The 22,660-nt window shown below is 43.8% G+C and overlaps 1 protein-coding gene across 1 annotated transcript in view; it reads left to right on the forward strand.

Annotated features, from left to right (window-relative positions):
* MOSPD1 (motile sperm domain containing 1) overlaps nt 1-22,660 on the forward strand; it is a 146,816-nt gene that overhangs the window by 117,213 nt on the left and 6,943 nt on the right. The window contains exon 5 of the mRNA XM_086918676.1: nt 19,530-19,691. Within this exon, the coding sequence (XP_086774802.1) occupies nt 19,530-19,691 (162 nt within the window). The remainder of the gene's footprint in view (nt 1-19,529; nt 19,692-22,660) is intronic.

Consider the following 22,660-nt stretch of genomic DNA (forward strand, 5'->3'; position numbering starts at 1 on the left):
TCTTTCATTGGTTACTGTATACGTTCCCCCGGGTCTCCAGACCTCTACTTTCTCGGATGTTGGCCGGATGATGCTGGAGCTCCCTGACAGTCTTCTCCTCATGGGTGGGGATTTTAATTCTGTGCTTTCAGTCGGTTTGGATTGCCACCCTCCCAGGGATCTTCCCACTTCCTAATCTTGGCTCTGTGGGTTCATAGACACCTTTGGTCTGGTGGACTGCTGGAGGTTAATGCATCTGACGCAATGTCAATACACCTTTCACTCCGGGGCTCATGGGAGTCTATCCAGGCTTGATTACATCCTTATGCCTGCTGTCCAGTCTTCCTACGTTAGGGAGATCAGACACTTGGCCCGAGGCATTTCAGATCATTCTCCTTTGTGGCTTAGTTTTGATGCGGGGATTCACGCTGCGGGGCGGATCACCCCTATCAATCCATGGTACTTGTGCAACCTTAAGACCCGTAGCAGCCTGATAAAGCCCCTAGATCACTACTTCCTGGAAAATGAGGGGTCCGTTTTGTCCTCTGTGTCTCTGTGGGAAGCCTTCAAAACTGTCATTCGTGGACAGGCCCTATCTTTAATAGTTGAGACCAAGAAGGCTAGAAATGAGGAGGTTGTGAGTCTGGAGGCCGAAATACTGGAGTTGGAGGCTGATCTAGACTTAGGCGTCACCCGGGAGAGACTCCACGCCCTTAGTTTGAAGCAGTTTGATTATAAATCCCTTGTTACAGATGCGGCCAAGACAATGTACAGGGAACCGCAGGGTAGATTGTATGATGTTGGGGATAAGGCGGGTAAATTGATCGCCTGGCTTGACAAAAAGGAAAGAGCGAATCGTGTGGTCCCTGTGATTCAGACTTCGGATGGTGTGTGCGTGACTGACCCTGGTGAGATTGTGGAGTGTTTTGCCGATTATTTTCATGTGGTCTACTCCCTGGTGTCCGACAGAGACGAAGATGACTCTCGTTTGCTGCTGAGGGACATTGCACTGCCCTGTCTGTCTGAGGAGGATCGAGAGCGCATGGAGGCCCCGTTGTCGGTCGATGAGATTGCTACCGCAATCCGTTCTCCCCGTTCTGGCAAGGCTATGGGCCCTAACGGCCTGCCAATCGAACTGTACAAACTGCGCCCGGACAAAGTCGCGCCTTATCTTCGCGCAATGTTTAGGGAGTCACGTGAGCTTGGGACCCTCCCTTGTGACCAGCGTCTGGCTACCATAGTTGTAATTCCTAAGGAGGGCAAGCCTTGTGATCGCTGTGCGTCGTATAGGCCTATTTCCCTATTGAATGCCGAGCCGAAGATTCTTGCCAAGGTTCTCGCTAATCGTTTACTCACTGTAATTTGTGACCTGATTCACCCGGATCAATCCGGTTTCATTCCGCACCGGAACACTGCTCTTAATTTGCTGCGCCTACACTCGCTAGGGCGGAGTCTCTTCCGGAGCCGGCCATCTTGGCTTCCTTGGACGCCACGATGGCCTTTGACACGATTGAATGGCCATATTTTTGGGCCACACTGGCGAAGTTTGGTTTTGGCGCGGAATTTATCAGTTGGGTTAGACTTTTATATTCGGATCCGTTTGCTCAGGTCGTCGTTAATGGCAGAGTGTCCTAGTCCTTTGCTCTCGGGAGGGGTACTAGGCAGGGATGCCCGCTGTCTCCCTTGCTCTTTGCTCTTGCTCTAGAACCGTTTGCAGCCTGGCTCCGATGGGAGCCGTCGATAAAGGGCATTCAGTGGACCCTCGATTTTGAAGATCGTGTCTCGTTGTACGCTGACGATATCCTCCTGTACCTCACCTCCCCTCGTAAATCCCTTAACGTCCTGTTCGACGTTCTCACTTCTTTCGGTAAGAACTCCGGCTTGATTATTAATTGGTCCAAATCGTGTGTGTATGTCATCTCGGGCGACCTTCCCCCCTTACCGAGTAGGTTTCCCATTCAAATCTCGCAAGCAGACTTCAAGTACTTGGGAGTCTTTATATTGTCAGACCCAGTTGCCCGCTACGAGCATAATCTCCTTCCTCCTCTCCGACGATTAAAGTTGGACGTGGCTCGGTGGCGTAGATTGCCGTTGTCGCCACTCGGTCGAGCGGCACTTTTTAAAATGATGTCTCTGCCTCGATTTCTCTACGCACTTTAAAATTCTTTTGACGTTATTCCGGCGGCCTACTTTCGGGAAGTGGAAGGTTTGCAGAGGAGTCTCGTTAGGGACGGTCGTGCACTCATCGCTCTTGCAAAACTAACTCACCCCTGGTATGACGGGGGCATCGCGCTCCCGGACATCAGGAGGTATTACTGGGCCTCCCAGTTGTCCGCAATCAACCATGCCACGTATGCACCCGGTCCGACTCCTGCTTTCGAGATGGGCAAATATCAGTTGCCCGGTGGTAACTTCAATAGAGCGCTCTACTCTCGGATGGCGGGGAGGAACCTAACGGGACCCACTAAGATTGCGGTGCATGTGTGGAAAAATGCCAATGCGGCCATGGGATGGAAGGATCGATTGACGCGAGCGACCCCTTTGTATGCTCCTGAACAATTGGGATGCCTCTGGACAACGAAGGGTTTTGAGAACTGGGATATGATTGGTATTATCAGAGTGGGTGATCTCTAGGTGAAAGGCGCGGTGAAGACCTTCGCGATGCTTCAAAGTGAGTACGAATTGGGGGATCGGGAGTTCTTCAGGTATGTGCAGGTTCGCCACGCTTTGCTGTGTCTTCACAGCTGGTGTTATGGTACCTCAATCTTCCCCACTCGAGGACCGTATACTTGATGGTCATCTGCCCGATAGTACGATCTCCTTGATCTATAAGAAACTAATTAACAATCGGGCAGATCTCCTTGTGCGTCTCAGAGAGGTCTGGACCGGAGACGGGTTGGAGTTGGATGACGAGGACTGGCAGTCCGCCTTATCCTCCCCTAAAGAGGTCGCCATTCCTGCCCGTCTCCGTCTCGTCCAGCTTAAAATTCTTCACCGTGTGTATGTTACGGGTCCTCGTTTGGTTGCAATGGGTTTTTCCTTGGATGGGTTGTGTAAGCCCGGATGTGGAATGAGCGCCACCTTTCTCCACATCCTCTGGGAGTGTCGGGAGGTGGAGGCGTATTGGCAGCGGGTGCATGCGGTCATGGAATGTGTCACCGGGGTCGCTCTGCTGCCTGAGGCTCGTAGATGTTTGTTGAATGTGTGGGAGCCGAATGATTACAACGTTGCTCAGGCCCGGTGGGCGTCACTGGGGAACATGATCGCAAAAAGATATATTGCGCAGTTGTGGGGTTCCCCACGGCCCCCCACCGTGTCGGTATGGAAGGAGAATATGGACTGGTGCATGTTTAGAGAGAAGACGGTATATTTGGCTAGGGGCAAGCCTAGGGCGTGGAGTAAAATTTGTGGTCAATGGAACGCCTACCGAGGGAACATCTGCACACCCCCCTTCGAAGACGCTCCGGACATTCCACTTTCCCCCTGATCCTGAGGTTCCTGAAACGATTTACTCCTTTTTCCTATTGTCCGACTTCCCCACTGCCTCCCCCCTGATCATCTTTCATGCCCTCCTGATTCGTCATTCGGTACTGTAGGTCCCCCCCATCGAAGCTCGACATTGTCTAGAATGCCCTTCGCCTTGAGTTTTGGTTCCTTTGTTTTCCTTTCTGTTCTGTTTCTAAAAATTTAAAAATATCTATATCCTGCCTACATCCTGTGTTGCCGAAAAGGTATCCTGTACTATGCTGGACCATTAGAGAGCGGTCGCTGATTTGTGAGTTTATACAATTGTTTCACGTGTTCTAGCGGCCGGCGCTTGTGGTTGTAGGCCCATACTTGTAATGAAATTTTTTGCACAATAAAGTTTTTCCAAAAAAAAAAATGGCTAAATATAGCCATTGAAATAAATTTGGGCAAAAACCCAATGTAAGTAGTAGAGCAGTATAAAAAAGTGATCACTGATGCGCTAGTCTTGCAGCAAAAAAGAAAAACAGAAAACAGTAACCTTTTAGCACTCTAACAGGCTGGGAGAGTGGGGACCGAGTTATCTTTTTGGCTGATGCGCATTTCCTCCTGTGAAATGACGTTGCAGGCTTCCTCAGTTATACAGATTGTCAGAACTTGTGAGACTGGAGCGGCCCCCTGCAGTGCCCCCTACTGCTTTCAGAAAGGAGGTGTCTCCAGTGCCCCAGATTCCTTTACATTTTGTGGTGGCTATCCCACACAAATGATTAACTAGAGGGAAAGTCCATCAGAGTCTCAGCTGCAGTCAGTCTACTAGCTCTCACCCTTCAGGCCACAGCAAAGCTTAGTATCTACTCCTCAAGGTCACCTTGGCTCAAAAACCTTTTAAATGGGAAAGACACATGAAGGGTGCTCCGAGCAGTCCACACAGTCATGTATCGGCACAGCCTGACCACCCCAAAGCAACACAGCAAGTATACTCCTTACTGGACCTGGAATTGGGAATTGGCAGGATCATTTCTGGGAAGAGAGTCCAGTGCAAATTAAGAGATAGGGGTAGGAGCACAAGCCAACCACTAGCCAGCCTGAGCAGCGTCAACAGTGAGGTTGTTCCGTCTCCTTTCTTCTAAACATTCCTTGCAAGTTGTCTTCTTCCTTCCCAAGGTCCCAGCAGTGTTCTTTCTTTCGGGCGGTTCAGCTTATCTTATAGTAGAACATAGCAGTGGTTGATTTGAGACACTGAGCTATCCTCCCTCCCCGGTTTTCAGCAATTCCCTTGCTTTATAGCCAGATCGATCCCAGAAACCTTTAGTCCTCTACCCTCGCCCCCTTTCTATCTCAATGGGATCCTTATTTTGTCTGCAAAGCTCTCTCTCTTTATGTCCAAATCTATGGCATTAAGGGAAGGCCAACTATAGTCACTGAAAGTGGGGTCTTGGCTGCATAAACTGGCCAGATAACTCCCAGTCCACAAGGGAAAGATTAACAGCCTTTTTAGAAATGATATTTGAGGCATGGCTATGGCAGATCTAAGTCTGCCAATGAATTAGAATGGCGCTCTGTAGTACTGTGTTGCAAAGATGCAGTTGCTTTGTGATTCTTTGACCGAAATACACAATTTAGAAATGTCTGGCCAATGTGTCAATTGAAAGCTTTTTTTGGGTGTGTTTATTGCTGAAACTCGCAGGCCTCTTACATGTCAAGATTACAGACAGACATGTTGACCCTGCAGTGTTACAAAGCTGCTTGCAAGTATGTGATGATGTTTGTAAAATCCCACATGTAGGTGGTGTAAAGCCACACTGAATCCCACATGGGGCATTTGACACTTATGAAACAACAAAAGAGGGGACTACCGGTCAACAAACATCGAGACACGAGAGATTGGATAGAAAATCGTAGGACACAAAGCAATACAAATTCAGCCTCACTGTGTTGAGAAGAATCCCATCAGCCCACCACACTGGAGGAGCATCGTCGTCTGGGAATAAACATAGTTAAACAAATTAGTGCAGTCCACTGTTTCAGTGCTAGTTGGGGATCGGAGACTACTGGGTTGTTAAATATTATCTCCCTAGGACCCTCTTTTGTAAATATGTGTTTTGGCATTTGACACTTATGCCATTTGCAGACATTGGGGCTGTTTAGAGTTGCACAGTACTCGGGGCATGGTGACATTGCCACCCCTTTTTACTGTTATGGTGCATTAAACCTGCACCAGTACCTTGGAATTATAGGTTAAATCCCCTGCAATGGGAACTGTAGCATGGCTGCTGCTTCAGCCAAAGCTTCTGGCCATTTTTAAGGCCCGAATTAGCAGCCGGAATAATAAAAAAGGTTCTGGTTCTACCACAGCCAGTAAAACTGGTGGAGTGGAATTCCAGAGGATAATTCTGCTCCACCCGACTCGTAATCAGCCCTAGCTGAACTTTGTGGCCTTAGCTAAAAGTCAAACAATTTAAGTGGTGTCTACCAATTAAACACCATGTTTCATGGGTGAAGCACGTGTAGTGTGAGAGTGTCCCTATATCCAGAGTCAGAATATGCCAGCCATCTAAATCCATATGCGCAATAAAATCTACAGGGAATATGCAAAAAAGTCAAATTTTCCTTCAGCAAAATTAAAGTAGCCCTTAGCTGGGTGACTCTCGTCAAATGTACCTTATTCCATCTAAAGCAGCATTCAAAGATAAGGTATCCGATATCACCATTCTATATATCAGGTTACACTACAATCTTAGTACACACCATGACCCATTCAGAAGATCGTATTACAATATGTCCCTCCCTTTTAAACCTAGAAAAAAATAAAAACAAATGTGAAATTTAAAATACTTTTTTTAAAATCATTTAAAAAACATTTATTATACAATATCAAGATCAGTGCTATAGCAGTAACAAAAATATATAATTTGAGAGAATAAAATTCTTCCACCATAGCCATACTGATGAATGTTTGTTGTACCATACACGTTGCATAAGACATATGCCCAAGATGCAAATAGGGGAGGTGGATTTCCTCGACATTCGCCTCACCCTCTGCTTTCTCTTTGGTGTCAGAAATCTCACCTGATATCACATAATGGAGGAAGACCGGTCTTTTAACATGACCGCTACTAATGTCACAGACAGGCCATTGAGAATCACCTCCATGAATGTGAATGGACTGACCTATTATGGGAAAATATTACTCTACCTTAAAACTAAAACATCTGACATCACGCTATCTCAAGAGAGACACGTCTCCCTGTGGTTGAATCCTCAAAACTAGAAAGGGACTGGGCGAGATCTGTGATCAGTAGCAGCCGTACTGTGCACGCTCAAGGTAACCTTCGCAGTATGCTCCAAAATGCAGAGTTGCTGGATTGATCAAGAAGCCACTACCCAATAAAATTCGTAAATGGCTGGGTCCCAAGCAACAATATGTTTTTGTGAAGCTTCGTACTCTGGACAAGAAGATTGTCGTAGGAGCTGTTTATGCACCTATTGTCCATAGGCAACCCTTCTTCTCAAAATTCTATAGGTTATGTATGGATTTTAGTGCTTCCAAACTAGTGGATGGGTTCTGAAGCATAGCCATGGAGCCCCTCATAGATAATTGCCCGCCTTATAGGAGCAACAGAAATTGAAAAACTTGTATTACATGACCTGATCAAAGATTACAGGCTACTTGACCTGTGGTGCCTTTTCTGTCTGACTGACAGGAACTATACTTTCCTTTCCTGTGCCCATAGCACATCCCTCCAAATTGACTAATTCCTAATCCAGGTCTCCCTGCTCCAAGATGTGTCAGACTGTGCAATATTAGCAAGTGGGATCAGAAACCATTCTCTTATGTCAGTGAATCGATCAGGATTTGGAAAGCGCAGCAAATCATCTGTGAGGCAGCAGCGACTGGCATTTACCGGGAGGGGGAACAGGTGCTCGCACGCTTAAAATAATATATTTTAAAAAAATTACAATTTACCTGAACTTGGCGACGTCCGCGCTCCTGAGCTCTTCTTTCCACACAGGAACAGGAAGCAGCAACTCCCTCGGCCAATGCTAGGGTTGCTCTCACTAGAATGAGAGCAGCCCTAGGATTGGTGGGAGCTGCCTCACAAAGCGCCCCACAGCGCTCTGGAGGTTTTGGTTTTCTCAACATAGCTTTCTTAAAACAGCTGGGTTAGAGATGTTTGAAGTGTGCATGTGCAGCTGGCTGGCGCAAGACGTCTGGCCAGAAAGACATGCACACTTTAAACAGTGCCATACCAACCCATCCTCCTCCCTGCTGAGTGACATACTTGTGCCACTCAGCAGGAACCCGCCCCCGTCCTGATGCTAGGCTCGGGACAGGGGGATGAACAATAAAGTCGTAATTAATTACCATTTTATATTTCATCTTTGGGTCGATTTTTTAATGGGGCGATGCTCCTCTGCTCACATGGAAGAGTCGTCCCTGCGGTGAGGGTCTTGAGGCGCTGGCGATGTAGCTTGTTCACACTATTCCCAATCTCATGGCATATGAAAGCTAATAAATATACAACACCTGATGAAATAAACACTCTTAGATCACACATCATGGGACCGTATAGCCTTGTGTAAGAAATCGTTGGCTATGCACAGATTCCAAGGGCTGCAGCAAGGTTACTGTGTGGTGTCAAATCATGTGTGACGCTGCCATGTTGAATTTGAAGTGAAATGGCATGGAGTATTAGATAATGATTCTTACATAACAATATAACATAAGCTCCTCCAAACCCGAAATCACACAAACATCCTTTAACTCGTTCTTTACATTGGCAGCAGAGTGGGCTTTAATCAAGCTAGAGTGAGAGGAGCACAGTTAAGACAATGGGAGACTATGGCAGCTGTTCGTGATTGAAAGGGTGGGTGCTCACAAACCCAGTAGACATAGCAGAGGCCTTTGCCTAATATTATGAATTTGACTAGCTGGGCACCTCAAGTGCTCAGGAAGACTTTGCTTGTCACCTATTACTACCCATAGTCACTGATGATGGTAGGACGCTATTAGAAGGAAATAGAGGAGGAGGAAGAAAGAGAGGCAACCATCTCAGACCTGCCCATCTATAAATCCCTGGGGAGGATGGCTTCCTTGGAGAATTTGCTTCCCTGGAGAATTTTATAACATGAGGAAAACACTCCTGGCTCCATTACTTTTTCCTTCCTCCAAGGAGGCAAAAGTAACAGAAACTATGAGACCACTCTTTAATAAAGCCATCCTATTTCTCATTTCAAATTAAGGTAGGGACCTTCTGGAGTGTTCAACTAGTGCCTCATTTACCTGATGTGGATGTGAATAGATTGGCTAAAAGTTTGCCTAAAAGACTGCTTAGGATGAGTCCTTCCCTGGTACACTCCTCTTAGGTAGACTTTTAAACTTGTTGATAATCAAGAAACCATCAGAGACCTTATTGCACCTCCTTTGACAGATGATGGACCTAAAGTCGAAGATTAGGGCAACCTCTCAATGTAAAGGAGGACTTTGACTGCAGTGAGTGGAGGAATTGTTTCAGAAATCAGAAAACGGTCTAGCGCTGGACAATATTTTATATTCAGACTGCAATGGCAGTAAGTGTTAACCGTGGAGTCTGCCTATGTAGTGATGGGTACAACAGTGTCCACTGTCTCCTCCTTTTCTTTCTGGCACAACTTCTACTGCTCTTAGACTTACAGAAGAGATAATGTGCCTTATGATACACCACTAATGTCTGCATTACTGAGTAATTTGCTATTCACCCTGGTATATCTAATAAACTTGTTTATGCAGATATGGGGCTATAAGCTACATTGAGGAAAGTACAAAACATTACCTATGCCCTGCATTACTACAACGATCAGCAACAAGAGTTTGCGTTTAAATGGGTCCCTGAAAGAAACACATTTGGATTTACAGGGCCTGGATGGGTTGTTGAATGACAATCCGACTCCATTGTTTGCCCAAACAAAGTCTGATTTTCAACACTGGTCCAATCTCAGCCTTTTGATGTGGGGAAGCATGCAGAACACTACATTGAACATAACACATTGATACTACTACATCTTCAGAATGCTACACCTGAAGATACACAAGGACACACTGAGACATGTTGATTCGGACAACAATTCTTTAAGAACGAAAAAATCCTAGATTGAAATACTCTAAAGTATGGGCTCATACGACCTCACATTGAGTCCCAATACCTGCCTGGTCCTATCATTTCTGGCTTATTTTCTGCCAAGGTAGACTTGGAATGGCATTTACTGGGGGGCTTAGAGGGTATGTTGCTACTTTATTTACCAGTCCCCTCTGTGACTGTTGTAGCTAACCTGCTGATTAGAGTTATTTGATGGAATGGAAGGAGATGCACAGGTTTCTGGAAACAAACTCTCACCTCCACTGCTCACCCTTAAATGGTGGAATGCAGAGCTACTGGTTGGTAACAAACCTTTAGTATGGAAAGACTGGGTGTATACCCTTTTCTCGGAGTAAAAACACAAACTCATTCAATCTCTATTGCACCACACCTACCTATGGCTATATAACCAACTGACAAATTGTCCAAAGCACCAGCTAGAGATGTTGAACAGTCCAAATCCTTTATTCTTCAATACCTTCATATATACAGTCATCAGAGGTGAGTAGTCTCCGACGCCCAGTGTCTACATCAATGAGTTGTATCCTACGTCTATTGAGCACCTGACAAGGCTCTGTGGCAACAACAATAAACAATGGATAGACACCCAAAGAGTGGTCAGCACTGTTATTGTCATACAACATATCTGTGAGAAGCTAGACTCGAGTTTCTTCAATTTAAGATCCTATGTAACTGGTACTGGTCTCCTTGGAGATCACACAAGGGAGGCCTCCTCAATAATTCAGTTTGTTGAACTTGCAGCCAAGGAACATTGATCTATTGAATATCCGAATGAATTATTTAACTATAAGGTTATAGACGCATGCATTGTAGTGGTATTTGGACCAAACTCTCTGCCACAAGACTCCTCAATATCCCTCCATCTGTACATTTAGCATATCCATGTTACCGGTCACATTGTTGGTTTAATGTACCACACCCATTGATGTTTAGCAACATCTCTGTGAAAATCCAAAATATCTATAATGCAACATCAGAGACAGCCCTCTGTTCCCACAGTATATAACTGGCTTGCTAAACAGGGGAAAAGTGCCTACTGCGAATGCGTTGTATATAAGATCAAGGGCAAGTTGGAGTTATTTGAACGCATATGGGGCCAGTTATTCTGCATATTGCTAAGTCCTAAAGAAGTACCACCAACAAACTTGACGCTGTCCTTGGCAGGTCCCTCTACACAAGTACTCGCACACTTGGAATTCAAATGCTTCCCGAAAGGGCTCCATGCAAGGGAAACCTGAATGCTATTGAATCATTCACCTCTTATCAAACATCCTACTGAGAGTCTCATGCAGCGGGCGGTAGGACGATCCTGGTTCTCATGCAGCTTTTAGTCACCCCTCAAGTATTCTCAAACCAATGCATGCAAGGACCACCTCATGTACACGTGATATTCCATCTTCATACAGCTGACTTGCAAGCTTATCACGAGGGTTGTACTACACAATTTAGATGAAGTGTGCAATGTGTTTACCCAACCATCCTTCCCAGGTTCTACACCTCTGTCTTCCCTCCCTATTCCCCCCCCCCTTTTTAATTTGAGTTGAGCGTGAATTGATCACCCCCAAGTGGATCCAGGTGCTGGGAGATTAAGTGAGCCATTGCCCTGAGTCACATGATGCTGAACTGAGCTGCCACTGGCACCGGGGATTGAACCGTGAGCCCACCGCCTCGGAGCCAGCTTCTCTGGCCGCTGCACCACACCTCTCTGATGCAGCTGCAGTGTCTACCACAGATTGACATTTCCAAATCAGTGCTAATATTGTCTTTGTTTATTGCACTATGGGCTGGGAGATACTGCTGATATGGGATGTAAAACTGTGTAATGTTTATGGCGGGGATGAGCTGCATTGAACAGATATTATTTATTTTCCTTACACAAATAAAGAAAACATTGTTTCAACACTAAATTAAAAGAAGCAAAGATACATGGAGCACTTGCATCACTGAACAGAAACACCAGAACATACTTGACTACTGTTGGATATGAATACCCCTGTATTACCAAAAGTAATCAAGAAGTGCAACCTCCAGAGGAAACGTGAGGACCACAATACTGACTTGAATGATGCATACATATTTGGAACAAATGACTTTGGCGATTCATATTTGTTTATGATGATTTATAAACCCTTCTATTCATAAAAGGACATTAGCATTGATACAAATATAATAATGGTCTGAGTTACAAATGATGACATCTACTGTGCCTGAAGTTTTTTTAAAGGTATGCAAAGATTTTAAAATACGTTGAGGTGAAGAAAAATGAGAAGGCACAGTTCACCCTATTCATCATCTACTATGTGCCGTCAGCGGTATTGGGGATAGCCATTTTGGTACTATACCCTTATAGACCATTATAGTTCATACAGTTAATATGCTCCATAGCTACTCAATTTCCCAACATTTTATTACCAAGAATAGACTAGTGTGTGAGTGGTAATTTTAATTGCCAACTACCAGCTTTCATGTTCTTAAGAAGGCGTCTTATAGTGCAGACTACTAAGGCATAGGCATTTGCTTGTTTATGCTCTATAGGTATTGTTGCAGTTATCATTGGGTTCATGGTTTCAAGAGATACATTTGTAGTTTTCTTGATCTATTTATATTTGGATTTAGGTTGATTTAGTAGAGAGTCTTTCCGGATGGTGAAAGAGAGATGAACTGCAGAGTTATCAGTCACTTTGAATATGGTCATCTACAGTTACACGGTTTGCATAGCAATATTCAGGTCTGTCGCTTCCCAGATTAGTGCCTTCTCTCAAGACGTGTGACTTGCTCACAGAAAAGCCGAAGTAAGTTGCACCTAAATTAGGAGTAAATATGCAAGATAGAGGAGTAAATGTGCAAAATGTCTTTATTGAAGAAAATTTGTGCCATGTGCCCTAAGATGAAAAACAACAGTATCTAGATGCTGTGTCATGCTTCCCCTTATTCATAGTTTCCTGGTGCTCAAGTTTGTTTTGATTCATGACTCTGTATTTTGAAATGTGTTTTCATGCAGTCATTTCAAAGGAATCACTTTCCTATTTGGACTTTGGAGGGGTTAGATTTATGTTCCCACTCCAGCGTAAGCAAAAGGAGGAAAAGTGATGGAATTAGAAACGGTTAGATATACCATTTCAATTCCTAATGATTAAAAATTCATTTAGATACCTAACATCATAAAAATATTAAAATAAATTACCAATACAAATATATGCATTATAAATAAATAAATAGAATTAATTTAAAATAAAGAAAATAAGCAATACCAAAATAATTTAACAAATATAAAATGAATTAAATAGATCTAAGATAAATGCACTTCTCTCCCTACCACCCAAAAAACACCAACCAAAAATAGCTTGAAATAAATGCAAATGAAAATCAATAACTTTAAAATAGTAATTCTTGTTATTCGGTTTATAAAAAAACATACATACAATAACCCGGAGCAGTAAGCTACCAAACATCTAGCACATTATGCCAAAAGGCAATAAACCCTCAGATGGAAATGTATGTAACTGCGCCTGTGTGGTTGGTGCAGGCCAGGCTTTCCAATTGTTGCAGGTTTATGCCCGATAAAATTCATTTTTAAAAGTTTATTATTAAAGAATAAGCAAAAAAATACAACAAATAATGAATATAATAAATAATCAGTGATATAATTTACATAATTAAATACCAATTAAATATTTAGTAAACATAAAAAAATTATTTGCACAAACAAAAAATAATAACTTTCCACCTTTCCATCTTTCCCAACACAACAACTCCTTCTGAATTATAAATGAGTAACTAAGCCATAGAAAATGTAAATTACACATTAAAAAATAAAAAAACATTCAAATAATAAAAATGGGAATAAGTAAAGTAAATACTTTATATAATTAAAAAATTAATATTTATTAAACAAGAAAACGTGATAAAAAATGCTCCCCGATCGCCTGCCACCCGCTACGTCTGTAGCCCTGTGACATGGAGAGACACTCATAAAGTCCTTGGCTAGAGGGACGCCTAACAAAGGAAATTCCACTTTGATGCCGGACCATGCTGCTGCAGGTTTCCAACCTACAGGGACTCTAATCATGGGGCATGATTGGCATTTTCAAGCTGGGGTATATTATGGTAGGCAATACGAAGAAATCCTTTTTAAACCTCTGAACACAATTTGACCTATACTGCAATTGTGTACATACTTACAGCTCTGACTCTTTCTTACACCTTATATGGCAGGGCTTCGCAAGATAACATAGTAAGGCCGTTGGAGGCCAAGATCCTACTGAATACACTGTCCAAACACATACATTTCCCAAGTGTACCGATCACTGGTGATGCATTCACTAGACAATTTAGCTAATTTACAAGAGGCCTGGAAGAGTGACTTGGGAATAATCTCTGAGGAAGACTCACCACATGAATTGGCCATTGACTTCCAGGTTAGACTTATTCAATGGAAATTCCTCTTTAGGGTGTACCACACACAAGACTGTGGAAAATGAGGGCCATCGCCTTTCCCTGTTGTTTACGCTGCAGAAAAGGGAGACTTTTCCACACAGTTTGGGGATGCACCAACTTGAAACCATTTTAGGAGGGAGTGATATAGAACCTGGGACATGTGTTGGGCTGGACTCTACCCAAAGACACAAAATTGGCACTAATCTATATCATGGAGGAGATAGACACAGAAAGATATAAGGCTGCGCTGCTGTGGCTGATAGTGGCAAAAATGGACATAGCCAGAGCCTGGAAAACTGAGGAACTCCCATCACTAGAGAAAAGCAATTCTGTACTAGTCTGGTACATGTCATTGGAGGCTAGAGGGTGCCTGTAAAAACACTACAAATTTTTGGCTGGGTGTTTCCAACTCACGGGTACCACCCTTCAGAGCCATGTAGACTCACACCAGATCCTGGATGTAGCTATTCAGAACAACACAACCTAGGGGCGATAGGGAGGCAGGGGGACTAATGTGTAGTACAGTTGTCTTCCCCTGTGTGGTAGGGTCGCGGAGGGTAACATTTTGAACAATGATTAACTGTATTTCATTACCTTATGCTATTTCTGCTGCTTAGTGCTTCTTTTTCCTATTTCTTTTTCTGTTTCTTCATCATAACATTTGTTGTCTGAAAATAAGAAAATCAATAAAGTATTGTATTAAAAAATGATTAAATAAACAATAGTTTATGATCTATGTAACTTCCCACCTTGTTTCTCTATAAACTCAGCAAACTGCTACTAAATAAAAAAATACCAACTGCATAAAAAAATACACAAAACCTACAAACGTTATAAAAAAACTGTTTTTAGAATAACACCTAAAATGAATGTAATAAATAATATATAATAAATTGATCTTAAAAACTGTAATAAAGTAATCAATATTATATGCAACAGTGTTTTGGAAAACAATATTATAAACATTTAAAAAATATATTGTTACTGTCTATAGTGGGTTCCTCAATATTTTTGACCATAATATATTTTTGACAGGATATACTTGCAACTAGATATTTTTAAACAATACTCTTGTGTTTAACCTGCAAATGTATGCAGTGAAATCTCACTGCACGGTTTTAACTTCTTTAAAGAGGTCAACAGGATGTGGCATGAACATGGAGCAAGAGCCAAAAATACACTCTGCCTTCTCTTTTCAAAAACGGTGGAGAGATTAAATGCAAATCAATGTATCTGTTGTTAAGTCTAAGTTAGCGCTTTAATATGGTGTGAAATTTCACTTTTTTAAAGTTTCACCTGCACAGCACTTGCGCTGTGTTTGTAGAATCTATTGTTTTTAATATAAATCTTAAAAGGGGCTTACATCCCGCCCTTTTCATTGGTTTGTGTGCTTGCCTCTTACTTTTTCTCCATTTCTATTGCCTGTAGCATGCTATTTCCTGTTATTCCTCATATATTTCTCATCAGTATCCCATGGCCCAAGTACTGGTTTCAGGCCAGATGTAGGTAATCCCAGTTTACCGACTCTTAAATACCGAATCATACCGATTCGGTATTTAAGAACAGGTAAATGGGACGTAGGTAATTTTTCTCTAAAAATTACAGAATCGGTAAGTTTCGGTAATTACCTGGGGGCCCATAGGAATGAATGTCAATTACCGAATCGGTAAATACCGATTCGGTAAAAGGAGGAAACATTAAAGGGTGGCAGGGTGTCACTTTGACACCCTGTTGCACCCCACAATTGGGTATGGGTGCACATGTTGCAGACATACATGCCCTAAGGGCATGTATGTCTGCAACATGGCACTGCGGGAAAAGCAAAAAAAATGCTTTTTCAAAGGTTTTCATTATTTACCACCAACTTCTAGTTGGTGGTAAATAACGAATCCTTAACTGAGGAATGCACTAACTTAAGTGCTCACTACATCCTGGATTTGGTAATTTACAGAATCGGTATGTTAAGAATTTGGTATTTTACCGAATCCTTAAATTACCAATTCGGTAAAATACAGAATCCTACAAAAAATGCCACCTACATCTGAAAAGCCCAATACCGGTCGGTAACAGCTGAAATTCGGTCATTTCGGCTGTTATCGACCTGTATTGGGCGACCTACATCTGGCTGTATATCTGCTTTTGTGGAACATTTTGTTATGTTTTACCTGCACAGTGCTTGCTATGTGCTTGTTAACAAAATCTTCCCATGGCTGCACGCATTTCAAGTGTGCTTGTCGGGTGCGTTAAGTGTCACATGACCATTTTCACTGGGGCCCCCACTGTTGCAGCAGTTCCTCGCCCGTCAGGAGATAGAGGTGGTTTTTAAATTGCAATTCCAATTTTAGCACAAACTCGGCACAAACATATTGGAGCGCTTTGATTTAATTTGTGCGACAACCCGTAAGCAACGCTTAAGGAAGCAGAGTGATCCATCAGCTTTATTTGCTCAGCCCACATTTGCGCGACAACCGCAATGCTTTGGGAATACAAGGAAACTAGTAAAGGGTACTTGGCAGGACAGCCTGTGACTAGGGTCGGAACTTTACTCAATGGCACTATCCGGAGACAACCCTATTCCAAACTGCATCACTACTGGCTGTCTCCATTACCACTCCGCACCACTCCTGCTTCCTAAACCCTTTTACATCCCACACAGAATCAGAAGTCATCAGAGAGAACCCCTCGCTCCAAATGGTCAAACGCCTACTCTGACTCCCGTAAGCGACAGCTCGGGCAACAGTTACACCCCATAGAAGCCAATCATTGACTTTACAGCCAATGACCACCTCGGAATTCTAAGCGATGGACTAGCTGTGGCTGAGGTACAGACAATACTCCAATCTTAGACTAAATGTGTTCCGCCTTGCAATTGGCTGTTTGTGACCCAGAAGTTCTGCAAGGAAAAAAGTCGTCTGTGTGGAAACATTTTTACAATGACGGAGCAAGTGAGTTTAAACCCCAAGGGACAGGGATGTGCTAGAGGATGTCTGTGGATGGTAGGAGTTTTTAACATTTCTGTGTCAAATGTTTGGATTGGGGATGATTTATGAAGCCCTAAAATTATTTAGCACCCACTTTTCATCTTGAGAGATACTTTTCATGAATTTAATTCTTGGCTATATAACGTTTTTTGTAGCACAAACCATGCTATGTCGATATCAATTCACTTTTCATTTGGCACACTCCCACTTTCTTTTGCTTCTAAACCTCCTCAGCCCCTCCGCTTTCCTTTTATTTCTAACTCAGCCCCTGTTTCTCACCCCCCCTCTCCCGCTCACAATTGTTTTCCCACCCTCCTCCCTCGTGTCCTAACGCACGCCCGAGCGGTGTTTTTTTACATGTTGCACTGCATCACTGGCTGCTGTGCAACATGGCTAAAGGAAAATCAAATCAAATATGCAATGAGGGGGTCAGTGCTGGCAGCATCATAGTGCTTTTAATAATTTTTTCTTTAAGCCATGTTGCACAGCAGCTTGCACTGCTCTGCAACATGTAAAACATATTGACAAATAGATTTTGCATAGGCGAAACCTATTGGCTTCGCCAGTTCTTGTTTTTTAATGAGATGTTTAGTTTACATTGTGGAAAATGTATTTCCTGAAAGAACCTCCATTAACCTCTTCGACGCTAATGACGGAACCGCTCCGTCATCAGCCGCGGTGGCGCTGTGCCGATGACGGAGCGGTTCCGTCATGGCCTGCCCGACGCGCATGCGCGGCGCGGATTCCATTGAGCGGGCGGGGCCATGACGGAACCGCTCCGTCATCAGCACAGCTCACCTGAGGCTGGTGACGGAGCGGTTCCGACACCAGCGTGTGAGGGCCGCGCTGCCCCCCCCCGCCCTTAGCGCTGCGGCGGAATAGCCGCTGCAGCAAAGGTGTTAATCTTTGGTCCTAGATTCATTGGGGATTTTTTACTAGGGGATGTCATCACATCATATTGCTCACATTTAGTTTGCATCTTATTCAAATGTATGCTACTTTTTTGGGTCATTCGGTGATAAAAGGCTGATTTGAAAGGGCTGTTCGGTGAATGGAGTCACAGTAGATCTTAAAACCCCAACAGAAGTCATTAAGCAAAGCAACATTCTGAAATCGTTAGTGTTGAGGAATGTTAGTCTCTTAGCGATGCAGAAAAAAAGTAAAGAGACCTGTGTGTTTTCTCTTCACTGGATGACCATTTAAAGATATGTGTAAGCAGTTGATAAGGCTCTCCAACCATGCTTATCCAGCAACAAAATCTTGCACCACAGCTCCTCGAAAAAGGCATTGCAAACCTACCTGGAAATGAACCATAACTAAATAAACAAATAAACATAACCTCACAAGACAATGTTGTTATTTGTCTATAATGGAAACATTGAAAAAACATGGTAGAGCACCCCCCCCCCCCTCCCACCCCCCAAAGATACAGTGCTACGAGGCCATGGTACTGGCAAACTGTTTTACTCAACCATCAATGACGTGGTATAATATATAATGGTTTTGCCTCCATCACCTTTCAAAATGTATAGTTTGTATAAGAAATGTTTTTAAGTGATAACGTTTTGAAGGAAAACATAATGGGGCCTAGTAACAGACCTGCTTGGCTCTGAGTTATTTGCAGAGCTGTGACGTTTGCTAGCAGGCCACAGCTTGTCTAGTTCGCATGCATTCAACATTTTTTTCTCATAGGCTAAAAAACAAAAAAAACGAATGTGCCTTTAACATCTGTGGTAAAATGGAGTTAGTGTATTTTGCGCTTGCTCGTTGGCAGTCTCGGCTGCAGTTACCGACTCCCTCACTACCCATCCACTGTAAGCCACACTCCACCTCTAGACTCCATGATTCATTCATGATTTAAGGCCTGAATACAGGTCTGGCGGTGCAGGAGCGGCCCACCACACCAGCACTGCCAAACCCGGGTGCCCACCACAATGACTGATTACGAGTTTCCTTGTGTCTGGCGGTGCCTCTGAAAATGGGCACTGCAATGTGAATTGCCAAAAAAGTTCCTGCATGGTATGGACTGTGCGGGAACTGGGGTGCATGCACACTGGGGGGGTAGGGCCACACGTTTTAACTATCTGCATGCATTCCCATGCAAATGGACAACAGGGAATCCTGTAGGGCCCCTTTTGTTTCAGGACTGCCCCTTCTTTTCATGGAGGACAGACCTCCATGACACCACCGGCGATACTGAAACTCTTAATGTGCATGGCAGTGCCACCTCGGCACCACCAGCATACTACTGAAAGCCCTGGCTGTCATGAATGATGGTTCTGTGGAGGATGCAGCGGTGCAATAGCTGTCTGACCGCGCAACTTGTAATGGGGCGGCCTGGCCCCCTGAGTCTGGCATTCCCCTGACTGCCAGACTCGTAATGAGGCCTTTAGTATGGTGACTTTTCACTTTTATGAGTTGTGTAGGACAGCAGCCTATACCCTCAGCTCAGGAAGCATGTTATTATGTTAAGCTGGTAAATTACTTCTGTAAAGTTCCAGTCGAGTATCATTTTTTTATATTTTTGCAGATAACAGAACCTCCTCGTCAGGACCCAGTTTACTGACAGTCTTCCTGGGAATGGTGTGTATTGCAGCCTTGATGTTGCCTACCTTGGGGGAAATGGAATCCATAGTACCGCTCTACCTCCATTTAAGTGTGAATCAAAAATTGGTTGCTGCTTATGTTCTAGGTAAGTTCACTTTATCAATAATTCATTGGCTATGGTTTTCCTAAGCAAAGTCCAGAAAAGCTCGAATTAGCTCAGTGACTTAAGGCATCCGCTGCTGAAACCTGTTTATAACCGGCAGGTCACAGGTTCCAGTGCTGACTGTGTTGAGACAGCCTTTGATTTACCCTCAGAAGGATAAGACAAGTACCAATGAGTTAAGGAAGAGCAACCCTTTTCTTTAACAGCACTGAGAAACTGCAATGCTGTAGCAGCAAATCCCATATAAATCATCATCATCATCATCGTCATTATTGCTATTCGTCAGTTATGGACTCGATATTTATTTGTTTAAACCCACTTTAATTGACATATGATATATTAGGTCTACCAAACATAGGAATAATAGACTGTTTAACAACACCCCAGCCCATAGCACAGGCATCTCAGTGTCGTTGTATACATTTTATTATAAACACGTAAACCTTTGGTGGGTGTACGCTACCTACAAGGGCAACTACTCTTGCTGGATGGCCCAGCCTACATTCATGCCACTTCTGTCCCTGACTTATCTTTTCTTTATCAGCTCATTACAGGAGTAAGAAGCTGCTTCTGCCCACTGTAATGACATTTGAGAAAGGTAATTTCAGCACGTTGCTCTGCCAGATACAATATATCTTGTTCCAGTGTTAGCTACCGTAGTGGATTATATATATGAAATTATTTCAGCCCTAGAATGTTACCCCTTTACGTCCAGATATTAAAAAGAGGGGCACACCGTACAAACTACCCTATAGCGTTGTGAACTTTTTGCAATATTTGGGCTCCTGCTTTTTGAATTCAGCATGGATTTTATGTTCCCGTTTACTGATAATCAGATGTTAGGGTAGATTTAGAGGAAGACAGCTGAGGGCGTTTTTTAATGAAAGTTAAAACTGGCGACGGAGAATGACACTGCATTTTAACTGCTGTAAAGTCAGCTTGAAAGGTCCCGGTCACCCAGCAACGTAAAATAGCACCCCAACCCCTGAGGGTTGTGTGCCACGAATGACAACGTAACACAGCAGAGGCCTGCAGCAACTGCTACTCTAGATACGTGTTTACTAAACAGTTGTAACCAATCACATCTACATAGCTTCCAACTGCAGAGCGTGAAGTCTATCTGGACTCTCTGTGGCCTAAACCTGTTTCACCTACAGGACTCCCTACGCACTCGGGTACTCAGCTTTTCAACCTCTAAAGATTGAAAAGGCTCTCGAGCCTGTGACCTGCAGGTTATGCACGGGTCTCAAAGCAAACACTGAATTTACAGCGTTCGCCACCTGTTAAGTAATCACTGTACATTAACTGCCTGTCGCAATGTGTTGGTGTATTTCAACTGCTGGTCTGGGTATTCTCAGGACGTCTGGCCCTTGGCATCATTTTAGAATAATATATTGTAGGACACTTCTGTCCAAAGTTACTTTTTTTTATAATGTATTTATTGAAGATTGCGTAGTAAAACACAGCAGGTACATTACATCGACATATGTATGTACGAAAAAGCAAACATTGTGGGCTCTGCTGCTGCACCTTATGGAAGGATAAGAGTTTTGTAAACAACTAGTAAAACACGCTACCATCAGTACAAATATGAGGCAAATCTGTCAATCTCAGCATTCTTGTACAAAGTTAGGTACATTCTGATAAAGAAACATCACATGGAGTCAATACACAAAGTTGTGGATAAATCATATACCCCTACATATAGACACAAGTGAGTATTTATCATATCTTCTGTCAATGTTTGGCTTGAGCGGAGTGCACCATTTTCTTAGGCCTATCGCAGCACAGTATAGTGCCATTGTGTTATAAAAGTACTACAATTGCACAGATACTAGTACAGCGCTCTGGAACTACGCTATCAGGCCATCGAGCTCAGAGGGGGGGGGGGGGGGGGGGGGGGACTCCGCTCTGTTCCGTGACCATTGCAAGAATGGCTCCCAGATATCCTGTGGCAGCGAGGCAGTCGGCATCAGATCCCAATATGCACCCAGCTGCGTGTGGCCATATGCCACATCCGACAGCCAGTCCGCAAATTTAGGCAGGGTTCTACGTCCCCATTTCATAGCCACTTGATGTTTAGCATATAACAACAATAAAGCATGCAATTTCCGACTTTTGGGTTCCGTGTTCGCCACCCACCCTAGGATACCGAGGAGCGGGGAAGAACCATCTGCTCTATTCAGAATTTGATTTATGGCTACAAAGATTTCTGACCAGTACTCAGACAGAGCTGAACTGTTCCTAGCCACATGCATAAAGGAAGCTCCCTCTGCCCCACATCTCCAGCATTTATCATCTTCTCTAATACCCATGCGGTGAAGAGCTAGTGGGGTGCGGTAGAACCTGTGAAGAAACTTAAAGTGGATAAGTCGAAGTTTGTACTTTGGGGAGAGTTCCAACAGCTGTCTACAACAGAATGACCACTGGTCGTCAGTCAAGGGCGTCTTAAGTTCTTCGTTCTACAACTGCAGAGATTTAGGCACCACAATAGGGAACTGCTCCTGCATGGAGTTGTATAAGTGTGATACCAGTTTCTTCCGGGATGCCCTCGCTAGTATGTTTTGGAGTGCATTTAGGTGTGGCGGCTCCTCTAGGAACTGGTCCCACATCGCTTTGCATGCAGGTTTAAGTTTGTGATATGTGAATGTATCCCCAAAAGAAAGGCTGGCTCTCTTCCGCGATCTGCAGATCCAGAAACATACCCTCTGGGTATAAATCCGCAAATGTGTGCAGCTTAGATCCAGCGATGGACACATCTCCTCCGCCTTCTTCCAGGCAGGGGAGCATGGGGTTCTGTTTGAGGGGGATCGCAGGTGCGTATAACAGGGGTAGGTCAGCTCGCCTCTGCAGCTCACGCCATGCCCAGCGAAGCATATTTGCCTTAGTCAATATCCCTTATTGGCCTGGGAGTTTTGCAATATAAGGCAACACTTAAGGGCAGCGGAGCC

The sequence above is a fragment of the Lissotriton vulgaris genome, chromosome 4_1, assembly GCF_964263255.1.
Source record: "Lissotriton vulgaris chromosome 4_1, aLisVul1.2, whole genome shotgun sequence".
In the NCBI taxonomy this organism is placed as follows: Eukaryota; Metazoa; Chordata; class Amphibia; order Caudata; family Salamandridae; genus Lissotriton; species Lissotriton vulgaris.